Source organism: Peromyscus californicus, unplaced genomic scaffold (genome assembly GCF_007827085.1).
Source record: "Peromyscus californicus insignis strain IS unplaced genomic scaffold, ASM782708v3 Scaffold_17__1_contigs__length_78620276, whole genome shotgun sequence".
Taxonomy (NCBI): Eukaryota; Metazoa; Chordata; class Mammalia; order Rodentia; family Cricetidae; genus Peromyscus; species Peromyscus californicus.
This window is the reverse complement of record NW_026294469.1, coordinates 46526121-46547054: the sequence shown is the minus strand read 5'-3', so window position 1 is coordinate 46547054 and position 20934 is coordinate 46526121. Positions and strand designations below refer to the sequence as shown.

The following is a 20934-nucleotide window of genomic DNA, read 5'->3' as shown; positions in this document are numbered from 1 at the left end:
ACTCAAGAGATAAGAGGCAGGCAGATCTCTGTGAGTTTGAGACCTGATCTACAAAGTGAGTCCCAGGACAGCTAGGACTATACAGAGAAATCCTGTCTCAAAACAAACAAACAAATTATAGTTGCATATTTTGGGAAAGATACATCTTTCCAGTGCTTGAATCCCCTGCTCTACAGCAGTTCTAAGATGATGACAAGAGACAATATACACACATATTTGGCTAGTAGTTACTATAGTGCTGCAAATTTAAAACATTAAAATACAACAGAATGTTAGTTTATTATTTTTCTACAAATAACATTAGTCAAATTTAATGTATGGGTGAAAATGAAATTTTACAGGAATAAAATATTTTAAAATAGTTCACTGAAACTAAATGTACTTCAAAGACAACAAAAAGAAACTTATTTGGAAAGAAGGTATTGAAAGTTTTACATGTGACACCTTTCCAAATATACAAAAGATGTTTGAATAAAAAGTAACAAAAATTTGTCAACATTTTCTAACTTGAAATACTAAACAGAAAAGGCCACTGACCTGGTTTTTTGTAGGTAACATAAATGTACAGTCCAAGAACTATCACGTACGTGAGCAAGGCAGCCCACCAGTTAATGACAAACATCACTATGCAACACAGAATTGCTCCAATAAGGGATATCCACATGTTGTAGTATTTGAACGCAGGACGCCATCCTAACAAGGACACACAGAAACGCCACTCAGACTTCCATCTGCTGTATACAGTGGTATGTAATTACATATAAAACAACTTTCACTATAGCTTCCACACTCAGATGACTTAAAATATAAAGTACAAGGTTAATATCTAACAGTAAAGTCAATGGCTGTTATTGATCACAATTAGTTTTGATAATTCTTAATGACTGTGAAGATAATATTTTCCTATTACTGCATCTTCTCAGACTTTCAGTCAATACAATCCTTTAAATTTTAAATCAACCCAACAGAGTGAAAACAGATAAGCATCACACAACAGAAAGGCTTCAGATTTTCTCCTCAGTGAGACAGCTTTGCCCTCCAGTCTTCAGCATGAGACACATCCATGTTCTAATGACTATATAAAACACTTCAAGCAACCTACCCATGTAACAAAATCCTGGTGTGAAATCAAGAAATTCATACTTTTCCATTAGTAGGTATGAATTAAAACTACTCATAAAATACTAAAAAGACCATGTTTTAAACTTGTCACTAATAACCAAAAATAGTTTTTAATTACTTCAATAAAAGTTTGTTTTGAAAGTAAAACTGAAGCGAAAACATATGTGTTCATATGTCCTTTTCCTTTGAAAACCCACATGTTATTTGTCCTGTTCTGAGAAAATTGAATTCCTCTGTACTTTCCATTCTTTTCCTGATTTTCAACCCCTCGTCCACTTTTAACAAAAGCCCCATGGTACTTCTTCAGTTGATAGAGTCCCGCATGTTAGAACTCCACGAACTCATTGTGTAAAAACCACGCTGGGGGCTGGCACTTAGGCTCCATAGGAAAATGTGTGCTTATCATGTTTGAAGCACCAGATTCAATTCTCAGCACCAAAAAGAACAAATAGGAAAGCTTATTAAATAATGACAATGTTATGAGAACTGAATTAGGTAAGCAAATGGTAAAGAAATTTTAAAAATAAGAAATAACACTTTAATATGACAAATGCTATTTTTAATGTTTTGAAAAGAAACAGCTTATTATCAGTGTACTTCATAATAAAGAGCTCTTTGAGCACTGAATTTGACATAACTATAAAAGAAAATAACTTTAATGAAATAAACTCACAAACATATTTTAGAAAAGTGGAAATTTTGTTTCCTCTGAAATCAAAGCCATTAGTACATATAAATTTTTAAAATGTATATCACCTGGAGATTTTGCAAGTGATGCATGGAATACTGAAAAATTGATTAATGCATACGATGCAAGGAAGAAATTAGAGATAATTGGAGCAATAACATTCAATTCAGCTGCAAAAGAAAAAAGAAATAAGTTTAATGGTACTTAAAACTTCAAATTTTGAAATATTCCTAATTTTTGAATAGCATAATAAATACCCATAAATCTACCACAGACTGATATTTATATATTGCCATTACAATTGATGGTATAATGAGACTTTCAGTCAACTAATTTGAGGATCTAGACAAAACTCTTTAGAAAGTCTAAAGTTATCTTTAGCAGTGAAGAATCCACAGCTTTACATATGATCAGATAGAGGTATCTCCTTCCTGGGATACACTAATGTCCTTTTCCTTACATCATATATATTTTAGGAAAAGGGCATGGTAGTACATGCCTATAATCCTAGTCCTTGAGAAATAGAGGCAGGACCATCAGGAATTCAGGATTATCTCTGGATACAATTATGAATAATAAGAGGCCAGCCGGGGCTACATGAGTCTTTAAAAAATGTAATCTCTTCTATCCCTAATTTTATGTAATAGCAATAATTTTAATAAATTATATCCGACACTATTATTTGTAGTATTTTATTTACTCCTTTGTTTGATTAGAAGTTAATTTAGTATACTAAAGCAAGGCACATTTTGTTAATAATTTAATATTCATGATTATAGTTAATGCTATAAACATACCAAAACCTACATGACAGATCATTCATAGAACTAACCAATTAAGATGAATCCAAGTGCAATTAAGAATGTTAAGATGTAACCACGGAGAGGCTCATTATTTTTCCCATAACCTTTGGCAAACATCTGGAAAGCTGGGTAGATATTGTCCTTACATAGAGCCTAATCAAAAAAAAAAAAAAACAAACATTAAAATGAAATACATGAAAATTAAAATACACAAATCTAACAGTTGAAGCCGGTTAATAAAGAATGAAGCCTGAGTCTCTCATTTCTGATCTTCTTTGTTTTCTACCTCACAGTACTTCACCTACAGACTATAAAGGATATATAAACAGTTCAAGTAGCAGAAGGGTGGTTGGTTTATAACACTGTTTAAGGTTTTATTTGTCTTATACCACCCATGTTGAAACTCCACTTATGAAGAAGCAGTGAAGCAGACATTCAAATAATAATACAATAAAAAAGAAACTTGGAAGTTAGTAAGTATGATATACCCATGGCTTTAAGAAAACTAAGTTCAAATCTGCAACTTACAAGCAGATTAAAAGCCCCAAATAACCACTTTTCTTCAAATCTTAATAAATGCTGCCTTAAAAATCATATTCTACACCATTACTATTCTTTTTGGCTACCAATATTAAGAATAAGGCAGAAAACCAATAATTTATCTGACTTGGTAATTAAAAATGATATCCTAATCATTATTATCTGCTTAATGGTCACTACAGGAAGTTAATGTTCATTCTCGTTATCACTGCGCCTACTACGATTAATGTAATGCTAGCCACATAAACTACTGAAGTTGGCGGCCTGCTAACTGAAACCATTATTCATACTTCTGCTTAGTCTTAGATCACACTCTTAATACCTGAAAAGAAAAGAACCCTAGACTTTTATGCTAAGTATATCAAGAAGCAAAACCCATCATTTTTACCCCTAAAATATTTGTGTTTGTCATTTTTAATTATGTATGTGTCTAGAGTCACACATAGTTAGGAGCCACCCAATGTACATGCTGGGAACTGAATTTGGATCCTCTACATGAGCCCAATACAGCTGAGCCATCTTTCTAGACCCCCAAATCATCCTTTCTAAGCATGTACCTTGACATTAGAAAAATGCACAAATGTTTGTATGGATCTGCATAGCATTTATGTACATAAAATTTATACCAATTTTGATATATGTATATGCAAGCATATCAAACATGTGAGGTTGATAAAGTTAACCTATTTGAATATAAAACGACAATCCAAAATTTGAAATATCTTAATATCCCCCTCAATACAAATTATAAGATGAAAACATTTACCTGAAATATTTTGGGGGCACTCACGAGAGAGGCTAGCGCTGACGAAAGTGTGGCTGAAAAGATACCTGCCGAGATTAAGGGTGCGAACCCTGACACCATGCTCATCACCTTAAATGAAGTGACAAAATTGGAAAGTCATAAAAATGGTTTGAAAAAGAGTAAAGTATTGAACAGTCACAATTTGATGATTCTAATAAAGGAAACTAACACTGGAATAATCTGACAGGAATTTGGTAAATAGCAATGATAAGAAAATTACAAATTATTAAAACAGATTTACCACTAAAAAAATGCTTTTCTCTTGTAAATTTCCAAATGAACATATGGCAGAAAAAAGATGATAATGAACCACCAACTACCTGTCACTAGGTTTCAACCATGGACAACTTCGGCCACTCTCACGTCATTTCCAAGCCTAGATTTTTAATGCAAAGGTTCAGTGTGTGTCTGTGAACAGGCAGACATTTGGAAGCTGTAGACAAAGGCCCTGGCCCAGCTCCATGATCTGGCCATCCCTTCACAGTATCACACATCTAGTCAGCAACCAAACAGCTTCAACTGCCCCGTTTTCTTGGTCATTTTAAAACAGGTTCTTGGGTTTTTCTTCAACCAGCTCTCAAAAGTGATTATTATATTTGGTTGATTCAGTTTTTCAATATTTTTAATATATAGTTTCATATTTTTTCAATTTATTTAATTTTTTCCTGACATTCTCTGAAGCTTTTATCCTATATCCTGCAATGTGCTGACTGAATCTCTATTATGTAAAACCCACTCCTCTCATCCTAGTTTCTAGAAAACTGATTATTAGATCTAGCCAAAGAGTCAGACTGAGGTTGAAGTTCCTGTCAAAGTGTACCACATTAAGATAGTTGCTTTTTATGGGGTTGCAATAGGATTGTGGGTATGGAGTTTTCTTAAGTAAAAATACATCTAGCCAAAAGGTTGTGATACAAATTCTACTTTTGTTTCTAAAAAACCTGTGATATAAGAAGTTATAAACAAAACACAATTAACCACACACTGATAAATTGATAAGAAGTTCATTGTGTCCAAACATTGACTATGAGGGCCCATGAGCGTGTGTGCACGTGCACTCCTCCCAGAATAAACATCAAAACCTCAGACACATTCTCTGGTTGCACTGTTCTTTGCACAGATCAGCATCACGTCCTATGCTTAGTAATGGGAATACTGCAGGGAAAGCCAACTAGACTTCCGGCTTTCCAGTTAAATATTTACCCAAACTTCAGCATGTCTTAAAATTTAATAGTGAACCAGGAGTATTTGGACAGAGTGACACTGAATGAAAACAGTGCCGACATCAGTGCGGTCCATGACATACAGCAGCCAAGACGAAAGGCAAGACGGCGCTCCAAAGGAAGCACTGAGTGGAGGTAAGGAATGGTAGCATGTGTGCACACACTTGCAAAAACACAGTGACCCAGCACAGGACAAACAGAGGGCTGTGACAGATCAGGTATGAGGAGCTTTGGCTGGCAAAAACAAAAAACCCTCACATTTTGTACATCATGCAATGCGCTAAGTCAAAAGTTTCAGAGAATATCAAAATAATGTAATGAGACAAAACACATATATAATTCAAATTTTAAAACCAGTAAGACATCCTAAATGCCTCTACTCTCTTAAGCATAAAGCCATTTATATATGTAAAAGAGCATTTTAAAGTAGGGCCTGTATGGATTTTATAATAGTCATCTTTTGTGGTTTAAATGAGAATGGACCCCATAAGCTTAAATATTTGCATGCTTAGTCCCCAGTTAATAAACTGTGTGGAAAGATTAGGAGGTATGTCCTTGTTGGAAGAGGTGAATTACTGGAGGTGAGTTCTGAGGTTTCAAAAGCCCACACCAGGCCCAATGTGTTGTGGAATAGAGTATTTGTTTAACTATGTAAAGATATGCTGCTGTAGCACCTTGTCTAAGGCACCTGACTGATCTAATAAAAAGCTGAACAGCCAATAGCTGGGCAGAAGAGGGATAGGCAGGGCTGATAGAGAAAAAAAGAGGAGCCAGGCAGCCAGATGCGGAGGAAGCAGGAAAGCAGAATGGACAGTACATAAATAAGGTAAATGAACCTTGGGGCAGCACATAGATGAATAGAAATGAGATAAGTTTAAAAAAAAAAAGCTGGCTAGAAACAAGCCTAAGCTAAGACTGAGCATTCAAAATTAATAGTAAGACTCCGTGTCATGATTTGTTGGCTGGAAGTCCAAGAAAGCTTGCTATACCAGTGTCTGTTTCTCTCTCCACCTGCAGTCGGAGGATCAGAAATTAAAGCTCTCATCTACTTCTCTAGAAACACGTCTGCCTGCACGCCACCATGCTCTTCACCACAATGACAATGGACTAAGCCTCTGAAACTGTAAGCAAGCCCCAAGTTGAACGCTTTCCTGTATAAGAGTTGTCTTGATCAGTGTCTCTTCACAGCAGCAGAGCACTAAGTCAGTATGTAACTTACATATTGTTTAGTTATATTCTACTGACCATGCTTTCTTCTCTAAATAACACATGATTCATACAGGATTCCCCCACTACCACCATTGTGTATTTCTTCCCATGGCATTAAAAGTCTTACTTATTTAAATTAAAACAAAGCTATACTCAAATGAGACTATAAGAGAGATGATAAAGAACACAGCGTATTTCCAGAAACACACAAAAATCAGACTAGCATTCTCCATCACTGGGCAGAGACCAATGTTTGTACCTTTTATACACAATATCAATGTCAGAACTGGAGTGAATCATTAGCTTAGCATAAATACTGTCATTTCTACAATTTTGCCTAATCCGGTGACTAGAAAACACAAACGTGTTTCACATAATTGAATCTAACACAATTACTACAAATAAACTGCTTGAAACTATACAATGGAAAATAAAATGCCATTAAAATTTTTGTTCAGAAATTTGTTGTAGAATATTATTTTAAAATGTGTTACATTTGCCGGGCGGTGGTGGCGCACGCCTTTAATCCCAGCACTCGGGAGGCAGAGCCAGGCGGATCTCTGTGAGTTCGAGGCCAGCCTGGTCTCCAAAGCGAGTTCCAGGAAAGGCGCAAAGCTACACAGAGAAACCCTGTCTCGAAAAACCAAAAAAAAAAAAAAAAATGTGTTACATTTGCTTATGCTGTGGAATATCTGTTTAATGATGCAAAGATGTGTTGCGTTCCTTTATGTTGCATTTGTTTAAATCTATGAAGCTGTTACTTTGCCTGTCTAAAATACCTGATTGGTCTAATAAAGAGCTGAACGGCCCCAATAGTGAGACAGGAGAAAGGATAGGCTGGGCTGGCAGGTGAGAGAATAAATAGAAGAAATCTGGGAGGAAAAGAAGAAAGATCAAAGAACAAGAGATGGAGGAGGAGGACTTCAGTGGCTAGCCACCCAGCCACCTGGCCAGACACAGAGTAAGAAGGAAAGAAAAGTTATACAGGAATAGAGAAAGATAAAAGCCCCAAGGCAAAAGGTAGACAGGATAATTTAAGAAAAGCTGGCTAGAAACAAGTCAAGATAAGGCCAGGCATTTATAATTAAGAATAAACCTTCATGCATGATTTGGGAGCTGGGTAGCGGGCCCCTCAAAAGAGCAAAAAATACCAACAAGGTGTATCATGAAATATTTACATATTGTAACTAGCAATAGTGAGCTCCAAAAATATTCAGATTTTCACTACTCTGTTAATTATGTTTTGGTAACAAAAATTCTATTTTCCTACTTGGGATCAACAAAAACTCATATTCTATAAAATTACTATTTTGTATTGACCTCCGAAGTCCACATGTGTATGTTTTTGTTTTGGTCATCTTTGCAATTCTGACACACTAAAAGCTCACTTCATTGCCACCATCTCTTTGTTATGCGTGCGGATGTGCATGAACATGTGAGCGTGCTCATAGGAAGGGGAAAGGACAGCCGTGGGTGCCACTCCTCAGGTACTGCCCAGCTTTTCCTGAGACAATCTCAAAACTGGCCTAAATTTGCACCAGGAGGCCTGGGCTTTCTGCCAGTGAGCTGAGCATTTAGTCATCTCCACCTCCTTGGCTCTGGGATGGCAAGCACATACCACTACACCCAGTTTTTTTCACATGGCTTATGGGGACCAAACTCATGTCCATGTGCTCCAACTAAGCTGTTTCCTCAGCCACTTGCATTTAAAATCTTAACAGAGGTAAATAATAAACAACAAAGAATTAAGTCTCCAAAAATCTAAGAACTAATACTGATCTTTATACAGTTCACATGTTTTAAACATTTTCTAACTTTTAAGCATCTATTCATAATTTAATGCTCTTGTTAATGGTGGTTTGGTAAGGAACAAACCTACACAGACCATACCTAATTAACTAGCATTACTATTCATATCAATCAATATAGATGTTGAAAAAGGTATCATGTAGTTCAAGTTGATCTCAAACTTGCAACATAGTTAAGGATGACCTGAAGCTGACCCTCCTGCTCTACCTCTCAAAAGTTGGGGATTACAGGAATGTGCCACTTCACCCTGTGTGTGTGGTCTGAGGACTGAGCCAGGGTTTGCACATGCTGGGCAAAAGCACCTACCAACTAAGCCACAAACTCAGCTCTATCATTTGGTATATATTAATAGTTCATTCATCCATAAAGTAGCAAGGAGGGTACCACTAATTACTAAGAAGCTAAAATTGATAGAACTTTTTTAGAAGAGAGAGTTAATCTGACTTTAAGACTTATTATATAATAGCTATGTGAATCAGGACTGATACTCATGAACAGACAAACCCAAAGCTCAATGGAACAAAGCAGACAGAACCCAGAAACAGACCACCACAAGTGACTTATACAAAAGATGCTTGTTCCCTGGTTTTCTGAAATAGTATATCCATACTCTACATGTATATACACTATGCCCTCTATTAGAAAAGTGTAACTCTCAAAGGCTTTGTTTTCTTCATGAATCATCTCAGAGTTTATTCTCTCTTTCATGCTTTCCATTTGCCTACTTAGTGATGATACAGTTTAGTAGGAGGGGCACAAAGTATCAACTGTCCTCCCCTCTAACGTACAGCTATATTCTGAAGGGCCAGATTTCATAGTGGTTTACTATTAGGTAAATACAGAATGTCTACATAATATGAACGCAATGCTCACCTGAAAGTTGTTCATTAGCCCATAAGAACAAGGATTGCTTTCACAGTAGGAAAAGTCAAAGTTCAATTTGCAGGCTGCAGAAGTGCAGTTTGTGAGCTCTGTTGTGATGGTGTCATTCACATTCCCAGTGGCATCCCGAACCACGCAAGAACCTGAAGCACAAGCAACAATCAGTGTAACTCAACCATGCATTCCTCTTACAATCCATTCATAAAGAAATCAGTGTTGTCTAGGTGCACATTCATAATAGCACACACTGCATGTATATACTGAACTTTACTCTCAATGAAGTATGAGAAGCTTTGTGGTCACTAAAATTTAAGCTACGAAACTGAACCTTCTATTTTAAAAAAGTGTTACATTTCCAGCATTACATAAATACTGGAAAACCTTGTATAAATATTTCAAAGATTAGACAGACTACATAGTACTTTGCTGGTTACTTTTTTTTTCTCTACCTTTTGACTGTTTCCAAAAGCATCTCTCCCTCTAAATGCACCTCTGAACTCTTAGCGGACCGGAGAGAGAGGAAAGAACACTTAGGACTGCAATCAGCCTGAAAGCGGCCACGTTTCATGTCCTGTCAGTCACTGTGCAGTGCGGCCTGGGCACATTGACAAGGAAAACCCTGAGCACCAGGATCACACTTGTGTGCTGTACCAGACAGTTTGGGGGATAAAGGGTCCATTGCTTTGAATTTCCCAGCCCACTCCTGAACACAGAAAGAAAGGGGCAGTCCCACTGCTCACTGAGGACAAACAGAATGAAGTCAATACAAGGTCTAGCAACACCAGAGGGTCAGACCAAAGCAGAAATCTATCAATGGCAACAAAAAATTTTAAAAGTTGGAACATAATCAGTTATGCCATAAGTTAAATTAAAAACAAATTTTATTTAGCTAGGCTATATGTTATATAAGCATATTTGAAAGTTTTAGGAAAAAACACTTGGTTTTCTCAAATGAATTTCATTATTATGTATTAAAAAAATTAAATCCAAAACCATTTTAAAAAGGCAATTTGGCCCATCATGATACAATCAGCATTTCTAACTTTTGTTCAGTCAAATTTCAAAATTACCCTGAGAAATAGCTACAAAATTTGGAAATAGAGTTCTGTCAGTATTTCTGAACAAAACAAAGAAAAAATGTGGTAAAACTGAAGTGTTCATATACATGGAAACCTCTTACTATGAAAGGAATAAATCCAGAGCTTATAATTTTGTATGCGAATGAACAGGTGCACGCATAACAGTGTGCAAGGATTGCCTGGGCCTCCCAAATCTTTATAACTTTAAGAGTAAAATTTACTTGCATGTGTGAATATATATCATATATCCAAATAAAGTGTGAGTTTATAGGTTTTCCATATATTTCTAATTTACTATAATAAATAAATGCTAGATATGAACCAACAAAGCACTTGGTAGTTTTATGTCTCTCTGTAAGTCACCACTAATTTTCCTCAACTAATTTTGGATTAAAACAGGCAACTAACTCTATGCCTTTTTACCTAAAGTATTTTGGAATGTTAAAGTCAGAAAATGCTATACTACTACTTATGCTATGAACATCACAAAATTTCTAAGGCATTGAAGAAATGAAGGCTCTTTACCTACGGACACTGCAATTCCTATGTAAACCACTGTAGTAATTAAAATGGCTAAGAGTGTTCCTTTGGGTATGGCTGACTGAGGATCCTAGAAGACAAGAAGGTTTTTTTAGTCTATAAAAATAAATGCACAAATAGCATTTTTAACACATCAGTAATCAATACAGTACTTTATAATACTTACTGCAAGATCACCTGAGATATTTGCTCCAGCTAGAATACCAGTTGCAGCAGGGAAAAAAATGGCAAATACAGAAAAGAAAGTCTCTTCCTCTCGAAAATCTGGTCCAAAGTTTTCATTAAATATTTCAGCTACAGAAGACAAAATATTTTGGCAATTACTGGATAGCAAATGAGACCAAAACAATTTAAGTCAAGAGTAATTAGTATATATAGTCTCTACACAATTGGTCATTCTTTTTTTTTTTTTTTTTTTTTTTTGGTTTTTCGAGACAGGGTTTCTCTGTGTAGCTTTGCGCCTGTCCTGGAACTCACTTGGTAGCCCAGGCTGGCCTCGAACTCACAGAGATCCGCCTGGCTCTGCCTCCCGAGTGCTGGGATTAAAGGCGTGCGCCACCACCGCCCGGCCAATTGGTCATTCTTATGTAATGCTAATTCAGTATCTATGCATGAAGGAATGGTTTGCTATCAAAATGGTGATCTAATCTAGGATATATCCTACCTTTTGGTACCTCTTACCAGTAATTGTTTAAGAATCTCCAAACTTAATTATCACTAACTCAAACAAAAATCACAAGTATAGATTACTGACCACACTTTCCCCACATCAAAGTAAAAAACACAGAAAGGAGGTAGGGAAATAAAAGAAACACACTGATCTGGAGCCAACCTCTACCCTACTCTCCAATACCCACTTCCATTACTACCTATTTAGGCTTTTAAAATAGCTTTCCTTAGTTCCTGAGCCAGATAATTTTAGCTAGCTAAAGACTAAAAGAAATGGTCTAAAGGAGCAATTAAAAAATAAAAACAAGATAATCTCCTGAAGTTACTTTGAACTATAAGCTAGATAACACCAAAATAAAGAATGCAATTGGGAGGGCCAGGACCATGGTGAATACAACTGTGTGCATGAGAACAAAAGAGTGTGCCACCACAAACAGCCTTGGTGCAGTGGGAAGGGGCTTGGACCCGTCTAGGCTCAGTGTGCTGGGCTCTGCTGACTCCTCATGGGAGACCTCGATTTGGGGGATGTGGGGATGCGGAGTGGCTTGGGAAAGAGGGCTGGGGGTAGGAGGAGGGAGGAGGGGGGGTCTGTGGATAGCATGAGGAGTAGAAATTTTCTTAATAAAGAAAAAATAAATAAAAAAGAAAAAATACAAAAAAAAAGTGTGTGCAGGATAGTTTTGTTAACCTGACATAAGCTGAAGTCATCTGAGAGAAGGAAACCTCAATTAAGAAAATGCCTTTATAAGACTGGGCTGTATGCAAGCCCATAGGGCATTTTCTTAATCAGTGATTGATGGGGAAGGACCCAGCCCATTGTAGGTGGTACCTTCCCTGGACTGGTGATCCTGGGTCTATAAGAAAGCAGACTGAGCAAGCCAGGGGGCGCAAGTCAGTAAGCAGCACCCCTCTATGGCCTCTGTATCAGCTCCAGCCTCCAGGTTCCTGCCTTGTTTGAGTTCTTGCCCTGACTTCCTTCAGTGATAAACAGTGATATGGAAGTGTAAGCCAAATAAACCCTTTCTTCCCCAACTTGCTTTTGGTCATGGTGTTTCACTGCAGCAACAGTAACCCTGACTGAGACCGACAAGTAAGAGGAGTAAGAGACACAGTAAGCACTGAGTCAGGCAGAACATCAACTGGTCGGCCAACAAGGAGAGCCTTCCAAAACGGAGAAGACTGTAACGAAGGAAGACAAAACCATCTATGCTGGTCCACGTCATTGTGACTTGACAGAAGCTGCCGAAGGACTACTAATAAAACCATTTGGAAGTCATATGGAGGCATGGCTGTGCACTGTCTCCAAGTGTCACTTATTAACTGACAATGAATGGCAACTTCCCAACAGAGAAGCCTTAGTCATTACCTTAATAAAGAGATAAAAACTCACATCATCCAAGTGGGGAAAGCTGAGATCACTTGGACCCTCAATTCCGGGTGCTGAGACACATTGGTTATAATGCAAACAACCCAGCTAGAGATGATCCCAATACACACACACACACACATATATCTGTAATTCTAAAAACTGTCAGCATCACAGAAGACAAAAAAGCCTTATGAGACTGAAGATTACATGAGTCATGTTTTAAAAAGGAAAGTGAACAACTTAATATGACTTATCCTGGACAAGGAAACCTGAAGCTGCTATTAGGATCCTCATGAAGACCTGAAAAACATCTATGCATCATCTGTGCATTGTGCCAAAGATAAATTTCCTGGTGCCCTCTTTCTTAGTATTTAGAGGTAAAATATGAGCTGAAGTATTTAGAGGTAAAAAGTCATGATTTTTGCAACTTCAATCTGCTTTCACAATCCATAGTACTTTAAAATTGTTATGTTTAAAAAGTCACATGCCAAGTAGCATTTTAGTCAATGATGGGCAATATACATAATGGGTTGTAAGTTCTGATGACGTCATAGACATCATAGTCTGGGTAAGTATCCCCTCAGATGTTTGCACAAGAATAAAATCACCTAAAGGCCCATCTCTCACCTTCCCAACACATAACTGGACATATAATGAGAGCCATGCAGGCACCTTCTTCTCCTTAGTAAACTGGCTTCCCTACACTCACCCACCTATTCTTGCTGTCATTGAAAAACAGAAGATGGAAATGAAAGCAATTTTACTCTAGTTGTACAGCCTACATAAAGAAGACAAAAACTGAATTATGAATTAGTGTGAATCACCAGACTAAACTTAATTACAATTAAAATACCTAAAATGTGCTAAATATAGTTAACAGCAGAGTGTTGTAATTTGCATTCTTAAAGTATTCCATTCTTTGTACTTACATTTATAGCCAAAGAACCCCTTGGGCTTCTTGCTCTCCAGTGAGATGAACGTTCCTATGACGAAGTCAGCGATAGCCAGAAGAAGAATCACCAGGAGGACGATCTGAGCCTATGGTTCAAACCCTGAAAGTCACAGTCTGTCTCCACACTCTCCTCTATTATAGACAGTCTGTCTCCACACTCTCCTCCATTACAGACAGTCTCCAGTCTCCTCCATTACAGACAGTCTGTCTCCACACTCTCCTCCATTACAGACAGTCTGTCTCCACACTCTCCTCCATTACAGACAGTCTGTCTCCACACTCTCCTCCATTACAGACAATCTGTCTCCACACTCTCCTCCATTACAGACAGTCTGTCTCCACACCCTCCTCCATTATAGACAGTCTGTCTCATTTTGCCTTTCTATCAAATGTCTTAAAGCATTCAGCAGGTACTCAATAAATGCTGTTAACATGAATAACAACTCTTAAAGACCTGTCTTAAAGCCTGAAGTTCCTGCTTGTCAGGAAGCTGAGGCAGAAGGACCACAAGTCTGAGACTATTCTGAGCTCTGAGTTAGTAAGACCCTGCCTCAACCAAAACTATCTGAGAATGTTCAATTATGGGTAGAATCATGCTACACATTTCTAAAATAAGTCCTAAAGATGGGTCTATCCATCCCCACCCACGCCACAGGCTTTCCATTCTATACATCTCTCCCCAACCTGTCTGCCGAGACTACCGTCTTGAAGGGAGACTACGCCTGTGCCCAATCAAGTTTCAGATCAGTTCCAAACACCAAGGTGTGTATACCTGCAACTGCTCTATGTACCAAGTGGGCACTCAGGGGCAACGACACAAGCCCAAGAGATCACCAACCCTTCTCCAACTTCAGCTGCTCAAAACAACTGGGTAAATACTATGTGCAGACAAAATGTTTACAAAGCATTTTTAAAAAGGATTCCTACGGGAAGGGGAGCCATATGTACTACAGTGATGTGTGGATCTCAGGGGACAACTTTAGGGTGTTGGGTCTCTCTTTCCACCTTTCTGTGGCTTCCAGGAATCCAATCAGGCCACAGGGCATCTGTATCAAGCACCTTTACCCACTCAGCTGTCTTGCTGGCCCAGCAGGAATTCTTATACATTAACTATGGCCCAAGTAGGATGCAATTATAATCTTCTCAATAAAATCAATGTGTTGCATATGTACATGAATGAAGGACGGGATGTACTCAGTGGGAGACATAAAGCCTACTATGCAGAGGGCCTTAGGCTCAATTCTTAAGCACTCAAAAACAGCATATAATGAGGAAAGTAGTCTTCTACTGGATTTAAAATGGATTATCTTCAAATATATCATTTTAAATGCCAAACAACCTATATATCATAAACTTCTATAAAAAATGGCCACTTTTCCACTAGATTCTGAAAGTCCGTTGAAGTTTCCCCTAAGATTGGGTTTGTGGACTAAACATTGTAGATGCTCTGTCACGACTTACCTTTGCTTCCCACTCCATTCCAGCCACTGAGATACCCAGAAGAATCACTACTGTAATGGCTCCAATAATTCGGATGTCATTGATTTCATCTATCATAAGTATGGAATGTTCCTACACAAGAGAAATACAATGAACAGCTCCTTAGATCTAGATATTCAATCAATGCTTATTAAAGGAATGGACAGAGATAAGTATGGTGGTGCATGCCTGTGTTTCCAGAACTTGGGAGTCAGAGGCAGAAGGACTATCAAAATTTCAAAATTTATACTATAAGTTCCCAGCCAGTCACATGCAAGACTCTGTCTCAAAATCAAGGAAAAAAAAAACTAATTACTATTAATTGTCATTCAGTTACCTTATATATCTAATGTCTTATTAAATTACAAATACTGGTATATCTGATATGGACCCAATAAATCAAAAATAAGAATTACTAACCAAGCAAATTATAATCTGACTGGTACTGTTGGGTTTTATAAAGTGGCACAACAGAAATATATTCTGTGTTTGGTGTGATTAGTGAACTCGTTTTAATGGTCTTTTATGATACAAAAGGGAAAAAGAACAAACCTCCATGCTATTATCAAAACCACACAGTTCCTACTCCATAAGCAACATTACTTGTAAGATTTAATCATGTTGTAGCATTTTTGAAGTGCACATACAGGTCAAGGTGTGTGTGTGTGTGTGTGTGTGTGTGTGTATGTGTATCCTGTCATGAAGACTTGACAAGTGAATGACGATGTCCATTACCTTAAGCAGCTCCACCACCGTTTCTGCGAAGCCAACCACATACATAGCAACTGCCACTGCGTTGGCAAAGGCAAAGATCAAGCCAATGGCGCCGCCGAACTCGGGCCCTAGACTTCTAGAGATCAAGTAATATGCTCCCCCTAAGAGAAAGAATGGAAGGTTAGGCTTTGAAATGGCAACAACTCTGTTCATGACACCAAGGAATTCACAAAGCAGGTTCAGCCAAGTGGGTGAGTGTATTTTCAGAAAGAAATACCCCCAAGACGCGTATCTGAGCTGCTCATGTTTACGGGAAGTATTGTAGCAAAAACTGCATTAATAAAACAGGAATTTCAGAACTGCCTTTTTAGCTTCTACAAATATTTCATTGATCCGAAAGTTACAATTTGAAGGAATTTATCTATCACAGGAAAGCACTATGGAGTTTCTTGTTTGGTAATACTAGTGATCCACAGTTAATGGATTTAAAGACAAAAAACTTGACCTCCAATGATAACCTGATTTTACTAAGAGTGTTTTTAGTCACATATAGGAAAATGTTAAGTTTTCCTCAATTTCAGTGTTTTGGCTTTACCAATACAAAAATGAGGAGGCTTTCAATTATTTCAGAAAAAAAAATTTTTTTTAGACAGTTGAGACCAAGCTGCATAATCTCCATCAAGTTTAAATTTTTAATAAAACATGACTATGATTGTTTCATTTCTGGTCTCATTAGTCATACAAAAGATGAAAGTAATAAACAGCAATGTTGCATTCATCAAGATAATGTATATCAAAACCACGGTATCACTCCCAGCCCCTAGATTTCCAGCAATGACTACTGTTCTTGTATGATCTTACGTCCTTAGAAAACTGGACCCTGCCTGACACTGTTGCAAACCCAGCATGTGCCACAAGGTGATCAACAATTTTCTGACTGAATGAAGTACAAGTCAAATACACTTCACTGAACCACAGAATAGGCAAATGCACACTCATTTCAGAGGTAAGCCCAAATAAAATCTACAGTGTTCATCTTTTAAAGGTGCCTGTGATGGTTGTCTACTGTATTCAGCTGTAGACGGGAAGAGACTGGTCTGTGCAATGCAGGAATGCAGGTCTGAGTGATGGGACTGAGACACAGATTATCTAAGGGCACAATCAACAGGACTCAAGCTCTCAGGAACACAGATTCCACTTTATAGACAGGAAAAGGTTCTAGGCAGAAGAAGCTACAGGAACTTAAAAGGCATGACTGTGTCTTTCACACAGGGCCTGTGCCAGCTGGGCTCACCTCCTCTTACGAAGCCATTGGTAGCTATTGCTGAAGTAGACAGTCCCGTGATAGTCGTCACGACAGTGGCCATCGCTATTACAAGGACCGAGAGACCTTGAAGGAGGAAAAAGAAGCTAAGAACCTTATCCTCCTAAACCTGCCATTACCTAGAACTAGCAGGGCTCAGCACTGAACTGGACTGGGGTGTTTTGAATGAGAATGTTACACCCCCCACCACTATGCTCACGTAGTTGAATGTTTGGTTTCTAGTTGGTGAACTGTTAGGGAAGGGTTAGAAGTGTGGGCTTCTTAGAGGAGGTGTGTTGCTGGGGAAGGGCTCTGAGGTTCCAAAAGCCCACACCAGGCCCACTCTCACTCTCTCTGCCTCCTGCTTGTGGGTCAGAGGTAAATTCTCAGCTACTGCTCCAGTGTCATGGCCGCCTGCCTGCTGCCATGCTGCCCACTATGACGGCCACAGGCTCTCTCTGAAACTGTAGGCAAGCCCTCAATTAAATGCTTTCTTTTATCAGTTGCTTTGGTCATGGCATTTCTTTACAGAAATAGGTTAAGTAACTAAGATATAGGCCATAAATTACCTAATGCTAATCTCATTTTTGAGAAATAAAGTCAAAATTATGGAAGTCAATTACAGTAGCAATCTATATAATGAAGGCAGCACAGTTTAGTCAGCAGCTGCAGAAAGACACAGGTATTCTAACACACAGGTCAAGGGTTGTAAAACGTCACTTACCTATTCCAGCTTGACCCACAATCCACGACAATCTAATAAAGAGCATCACACCCCAAATGTTCAACATACAACGTACCTAGGAGGGAAAAAGAGGTCACATCACAGATCAAGAAATGTAATTAAAATGATACAGCAATAAAAATTAAACAAGCCAAAAGATAAAATGTGCTTGAAACTACGGAAGCATTTTGCAATCTATCTCCTTTTCTTGAAGTTTGTCAAAGGGGCTTACTGGGAGCTTATGCTATCTGATGTAAATAAGTGCCATATAAGTATGTTTGAAAGTAAATGTGCTCACCAGGAGTGTCAGAAACACAAGAGCAGATTATTTTTAAGACTTTGACTCCTTTTGGTTTTTGAAGACAGGGTTTTTCTGTGTAGCCCAGGCTATTCTGGAACTCACTACAGAGAGTAGGCTGGCCTTGAACTCGGAGATCCACCTGCCTCTGCCTCCTGAGTGCTGGAACTAAAAGCCTGTGCCACCACTTGGCTAAGACTTCTAAACAAAGTTACAATCTGTCTTTATCATGTAAGTTTTGCCTATGCATTCATAACATCTGTCATGAATGGTTAAGGCAGAGTTAAATATTGTGTGTACACCAACACAAATGTCAATGGATCACAACATTTTTGAAAACTTTAAACTAAATATGATACTCCTACAACTAGGGCATATATTAATTCTTTATTCTGTGTTCCTCTTTGTGTGTTGTTACAACTGATTCAGCACTTGGGAGGCAGATGTAAAACAATGACAAGATCAAGGCCAGCCAGGTGTACTTTGGAAGTTCTAGGCCAACCGGGGCTATATAGAAAGTACCTCTCTACCAAAAATAAAAATTTGTGAGTTTCCAATTTTATCAAGATGATGTGTATAAATAATAAACATTTCTCCCCTAATGAACATAATGTCACAAAAGAAAGAACATACAAATCATTAACTGGGTCTTCCATAATACTCACAAACAGTTGAAAGCAGAAAAACAGTAATTATTTTGAGAACATCAGCTAGGTTTTCTAATCAGGACTATAACCATCATGTAGAATCTAAGCATACATACTAATACGCCCTTGATCCATCCAAACTTCACAACTCCTTTACTTTCGGCAGTATAGGTAACCACAGCATCTCTGGTTGGAGTACTTTCTTCTCCATTTGCAAAGCCATCCTCAAAAGGCTCCTGGTTACAGAAAGAAATATAAATGCAAATTAAGAATTAGATCATCTTAAATCACTTGATTAAAACATACATAACTAAAGATGGTTAACCATACTTAGGATGACAAAAACTTCCAAGAATGAAATGCAATAATTTACACAGTTTATTTCCTATATAGCTTCATGAATTGGGAGTTTGGTCCCCAGTATAGTGGTACTGGAGGTGTGAAACCATAAAAAGAGAGGCCTAGTTCAAGGTCTCTGCATCACCAGGGAAGCCACCCTGCAAGCATATGTCTCCTGGATGCGGGTGATACAATGCTCTCATCTGTACATGCTCTTCGACTGGACTGCACACTACAAGGTAACACAGTCGAGGGGAAGCCCTTACCAAGGCCTACAACATGCCGTCTGAGATTTCAGCACTCACAACTGTGAGCCAAATAAGCCTTTCTTCCTAAATAGCCTGACTTAAGTATTTCAATATAAAAATAGGTCCCTTAATATTTTTCCTTAGGGAAAAAAAATCAAAGCAATAAAGTAAAAGGAAACCTAAAATTAGGTGTCACTCTGATATAAACCCATTTTAATGATCCCAACTTTTTAAATGGGCCTAGTGGTACAAACTTATATTCTCAGACTCAGAAGGCAGAGACTGATTGTTTGAGTTCAAAATCTGGACACCAATAAGGCAACACAGCACAATCCAGTCTGAACTAATAATGAAAAGAATAATGTTTTTATACTTTGGTGGTATCTGAAGCATGTAGTGACTGCTGCCTGCCAGGGTTAATCTAGTTGGGTCAATAAATTCAGAGCTGCTGCTAGGCATATGGTAAGATGGGCCTGTAATCCCAACACTCTCAGGACACTAAGGCAGAAGGACTGAGTTCAAGGCCAGCCTGTCCCAGTTTCAAGTAATCTTAGTAAGATCACATCAAAGATACATAGATAGATAGATAGATAGATAGATAGATAGATAGATAGATAGACAGACAGACAGACAGACAGACAGATAGATGGCAGTCAGGCAGTCAGGCCTTGGCTCTTTAGCACAAATTTATATCATCTAGCTACTATACTCTTTCCCACATCTGAAATATCAACATTAACAATTTAAAATTCCTTTTTTGTTTTTTTGTCAAGACAGGGTTTCTGTGTAGCCCTGGATTTCCTGGAACTAGCTCTGTAGACCAGGCTGGCCTTGAACTCAGAGGTTCATCTGCTTCTGTCTCCTGAGTGCTGGGATTAAAGATGTATACCACCACATCAACCAATATAGAAGATTCCCAAGTTTCCTAAGATACATTCAGAACCCCATCTCTATACCGACTCTACATGCTCTTAGTCATTCAGTTCTATTGACTTTTGCACAGACCACACAGTGCTTTCTCCATATTAGTCTGTCTTTCTTAGGTAAAGTTTCATGTCTAATTCTGTAGCTCTATTTTTTTATTCTCTACTTTCTGTTCTCAATGGTTCTCACTACCTGTTCAGTCCTTATTGGGACACAAGGCATGACATCTCCAAACTAGTATTACAAAGACTTAATGAAAACATGAAGGATAAAAGGAAATGGTTTGGAAGATAGATGCTTTAAGTCTAAAGATATGACCTTCACACCATCACCATGGTTCTTAATCCATATTCTCACCACCAGAGAATAAAGCACAGCTATATTTTGAGCACTGAATCTTTATATGTACAAAGTCGAATTTTTTAAAACTGATTTTAGTGCTTCAACATCTGAACTTCTGAATATTATAATTAAAAGAAAAGAGTTATGGAAAGTGATGTGTAACCGGAGCCAAACTGATACACTCATCCAATCTTCCCTTGTCTCTAGCCTATTATTGTTCTTCTCT

The 20934-nt window shown here is 38.0% G+C and overlaps 1 protein-coding gene across 2 annotated transcripts in view; it reads right to left on the bottom strand.

Annotated features, from left to right (window-relative positions):
* Positions 1-20934, bottom strand: part of Slc12a2 (solute carrier family 12 member 2) — a 75049-nt gene that overhangs the window by 37727 nt on the left and 16388 nt on the right. For both annotated transcript variants that reach the window (XM_052742222.1, XM_052742224.1), the window contains exons 2-14: positions 18972-19091; positions 17911-17986; positions 17178-17273; positions 15905-16044; positions 15152-15262; positions 13668-13776; positions 10867-10994; positions 10686-10770; positions 9073-9224; positions 3920-4027; positions 2643-2766; positions 1879-1980; positions 538-693 (exon numbers count right to left, since the gene is read on the bottom strand). In XM_052742222.1, coding sequence (XP_052598182.1) covers positions 538-693; positions 1879-1980; positions 2643-2766; positions 3920-4027; positions 9073-9224; positions 10686-10770; positions 10867-10994; positions 13668-13776; positions 15152-15262; positions 15905-16044; positions 17178-17273; positions 17911-17986; positions 18972-19091 — 1507 coding nt within the window. The remainder of the gene's footprint in view (positions 1-537; positions 694-1878; positions 1981-2642; positions 2767-3919; positions 4028-9072; positions 9225-10685; positions 10771-10866; positions 10995-13667; positions 13777-15151; positions 15263-15904; positions 16045-17177; positions 17274-17910; positions 17987-18971; positions 19092-20934) is intronic.